At 30.9% G+C, this 3,910-nt stretch overlaps 1 protein-coding gene across 1 annotated transcript in view; it reads right to left on the reverse strand.

The window, feature by feature from the left end:
• Positions 1-784: 784 nt before the first annotated feature.
• Positions 785-3,910, reverse strand: part of LOC117169435 — a 16,440-nt gene continuing 13,314 nt past the window's right edge. The window contains exons 4-5 of the mRNA XM_033355814.1: positions 1,855-1,991; positions 785-1,771 (exon numbers count right to left, since the gene is read on the reverse strand). Coding sequence (XP_033211705.1) covers positions 1,346-1,771; positions 1,855-1,991 — 563 coding nt within the window. The 3' untranslated portion in view covers positions 785-1,345. The remainder of the gene's footprint in view (positions 1,772-1,854; positions 1,992-3,910) is intronic.

The raw sequence follows: 3,910 nt of genomic DNA on the forward strand, positions 1-3,910 counted from the left end.
ATTTTTTTCGGGAAATCTTAATAAATATTAAAGGATCGTTTGTGGCCTTGCAAAGAGTTGGAGGAAGAAAAAAGTTTATTTATGCAACTAATGATTATCGACGGACACATTTAGGTTTTACAGCAGAAGTTTGACTTTAAACTTTCTCTGACGGTAGTCTATTACACAGCTGATACCAGACTGATAAGTATGTCAGACCAAATATGTTTATTTGCATTTCAAGTGCAAAAATTAGTTTTTGCATTATTTGTGCATAATTTTCGTGAGCGATTTTTGTTGTTTTGCCACACTTCGATAAATATAAACCTCATAACTAGCCCATTGACAACATTGCAAATTGCTTGCAAGGTTTGACGGCAGCACGGACGGTATTTCTCCAAAATGGTAATTTAAAAAAAAAAAACTTTTTTCAATATTCTAATTATTTAGGACCAGAGACACATTCTTGCATGCATTTTATTTATCGTGCCAAATTTTCAACACGATATCTCATTTCGTGTGGACGTAAGTTGGGAAAGAAAACTTCCACTGGTATTTTCTTCAAAAAAATTTTTTTCTCAAATTTTCCACCGGAACAAAGCAGAGACATGAACTTTATTACCTCCTCTTTCATTTCTCAAACTTTCAGAGCGATGCCTGATTTTGTTTAGACGAAAGTTGGGAAGGCTCCCCTCTGGATCCGCGCCTGTGCGGAAGTCTTTGGGAACATTCCCCTTTAAATAATATTACTAATTTTAATATTGAATCACTTTGAACATGTACAAATGAAATGGCGTCATGTTTGATTTTTCGTCTCTTTATTTCCTTAAATACAATTTGTTATAAATAAATTATATTGCCACACAAGAAGCATTGAAAGCTCCAATGATTTCTGCAAAATTATCAAAATCACATGAGATAAAGCAGGTTGCGCCGCATCACGTCACTCAAATTACGATATCTTTGGGCGAAAAAGTCTTCATTAATATTTTTTTAGTGAGAGGTAAATTCACAATTAATATTTACCTACAACTTCCAAAAATATAAAAACAGGAGGGTTCAACGCAGAGTTCAATCAAATCTCAACAGGGCCAGATTAAGGCGACTGCCTGCTCCTCCTGCGGTCGCAGGGCTCTGAGAGCGATAAGCGGGGGCGCCAAATGGGGGTGCCAAGCAAGCGAAATTATCTTCCGCTTAAATTGAGCTTCGTCTGCCCCTGAATCTCGATTTTTAAAAAATTTTAAATTATTTAAAATTATTTCAATGCATTATTGCACAGCCACGTATTGTACTTGCGCCTAGAAAAAAGAATATTATGAACTAGCGTACAATATTTTCTTGTAAGCTTAAACTATTTTTACGTTATCTACTTTCCATTTTCTAACTGCTTTCGCAAAATCTGAATTTTGAGTTTTGTCTCAATCAACGTATGTTTAAGAATTTCCTTCTCCAAAGCAGCTTTTTCTACCATCTCTTTTTTCAAAGTATTGATATAATCAATTTTAGCTTGAATTAAGGCCTTATTACTTCTAAAATATTTAGCACAACTATTATTGCACGGATTTTTCCTAAACCTTTTGGCAACAATCTCGTCCAAATGTTGAAGCTCTTTCGCTTGCTTCGTATTTGAAAGTGTTGCTGCTGACGGTGGGACATCGACTTCTACTGGATTTGATGCTGAAGATGATGAGGAATTTGACTGCATCCACAATGAAGACATTTTCTGCGTTTTCAGCATTATAGGTTTCCAGTGCGACCAATCTTTGTCCTGTTCAGCTACGTTGCTGAGTGTCTGAAATCAAAAGAAATAATTATAATAATACTGATGATTATTCTAATTTTTCGAAATAAAATCACGCATGGAATAAGGCTTACCTTATTTTTTTCTGAGGTTTCCGCAATTTCAACTACATTCGTTCTACTTTCCGCAGTTGCTGAAACTTCTTCTTTTACTTCCATTTGTTTTGTATCATCCGGCTTTCCTAAGCTGCCAGTGCCTTGATCAGTATACACTGGATGAATAAAAAAATAACATTAATCTTTGAATGATTATTCACAGTACACGTGCATGCAGAGAGAAAGTGAGAATAAACAGTTTTATAGGAAGCGCAACTATTAGTGTAGTGGCGCCACTGCGGCTTATTTTGGGTAGCTATTTCCATGCTCAGGCCAGTAGACGTATTTCGACACTCACGCACACAGGCAAAACTCGTTGAGCCACATGTCGATTCAGTGATCCCAGATCTGAAACGAGATGTGGTCCAATGCTATGACAGGGTTACGCCCGTGTGAATATAGTAGGAGACGATATAAATGACTGGGTTGCGCGCGCAACCTATTTCTCCTCATCTGAATTTGAAAACTCGAATCTGCACGATTGCCGGTCGGAACACTTCGGCGGTTCTATTTATATCTCTATCGGCTTTGAAATAAAATCAAGAGATTAGCATTTTAATATTTCCAGTTTTCGATACTGGGCTGGCGATTCTCATGATTCGAATACTTCGCGCGCCTCTTTATATACGTATATTTTGAGTTTATGTTATTTCAAGTATAAAATATAAATTATATAAATATTAATACTATTATATGTATATAAATATATACATATATTATTAATGATAATTTTATAATTATATTATATTATAATAGTCTTATTTATATCTTGATCCGCAATTGAAAGAAATAAAAGAAATTAGCGACTTTGGAATTCATCTCGTTTGGATAAAAACTCAATTATTTGATTGAAAAATGATTTATTTTGTTGAAAATGTAACTATTTTGTAAAAAAAGTCCTTTTTTCTATGAAAAGTTTAACTACTTTTTTTAAAATTTTTATTTTTTTTTTATTCGAAGGTTCATCTCTTTCTTTGAAAATACATTTTTGAAACTGACAATCAATACCATTTCTGGTTAAGAAATCATGTGTTTTGTTAAAAATTCGTCTTTCTTTGTAGAAATTAAATTGTTTTATGGAAAATTTATACTTTTGATTAAAAATTACATTTTTCGGTTGAATTATCTACGAGTACTATAAATATTTTTTGGTTGTATATTCGTTCTGTTGTAAATACAACTATATTGTTAAACATTAAAATAATAATTTTTGGGTGGAAATACTCTTATTGTTTTTAAAATTAAATAATTTCGTTGAAAGTTCATGTATTTTGTTGTAAATTGACCTTGTTTAGTAGAAACTAAATCTTTTTGGTTGAAAATGTATCATTTTTGGTCAAAAATGCAATTGTTTGGTTACAATATCAACTGTACATATTCTTGGGTTTAAAAGTCGATTATTTCACTAAGAGTTGAAATACTTTGTAAAAAAATACGTTTTTTTAACAAGGTTTTTTAATTATGGTTGAAAATTTAACTATTTGGTTGAAAGTTTAACTCCTTGATTGAAAACTCATATTTTTCGCTTAAAAAATTCAACTTTTTGTAGATACTTTGTTTAAAATTAATTTTTTCTGTCAAAAATTATTTATCTTTATCTAAAAATGTAATTATTATATGATTGATTAAAAATTAATTGCTATTTAAATTTTCTCGGTGAAATTGAGAAATTCAACTTCAAACGTTTAAATCTCTAGGTCAATCATTTACAGCTTATTAATATTAATGTTAATATTAATATCTGTTGAGATAATATTGTTATAATTATAATATCATATATAGTTAATTATATATTATATACATTCTTTTTATAATGTACCCTCATTATACTTCCTTTTTCAAATTTTCATGTCCTAACTCAAAATTTTAATTACTCTGTAGAATTCCTTGTCCCATATCTGAATTATATTTTTTTTCAAAAAATCTCTGACCTAATTCAGAAATACATACAATTGCTTTGAAAAATTTCCTGTTCCAATTCAAAATTCAGGATGAAATTAGAAAATTCAAACTTTTAAATCTGAAAATTATTTTT

Source organism: Belonocnema kinseyi, chromosome 1 (assembly GCF_010883055.1).
Source record: "Belonocnema kinseyi isolate 2016_QV_RU_SX_M_011 chromosome 1, B_treatae_v1, whole genome shotgun sequence".
In the NCBI taxonomy this organism is placed as follows: domain Eukaryota; kingdom Metazoa; phylum Arthropoda; class Insecta; order Hymenoptera; family Cynipidae; genus Belonocnema; species Belonocnema kinseyi.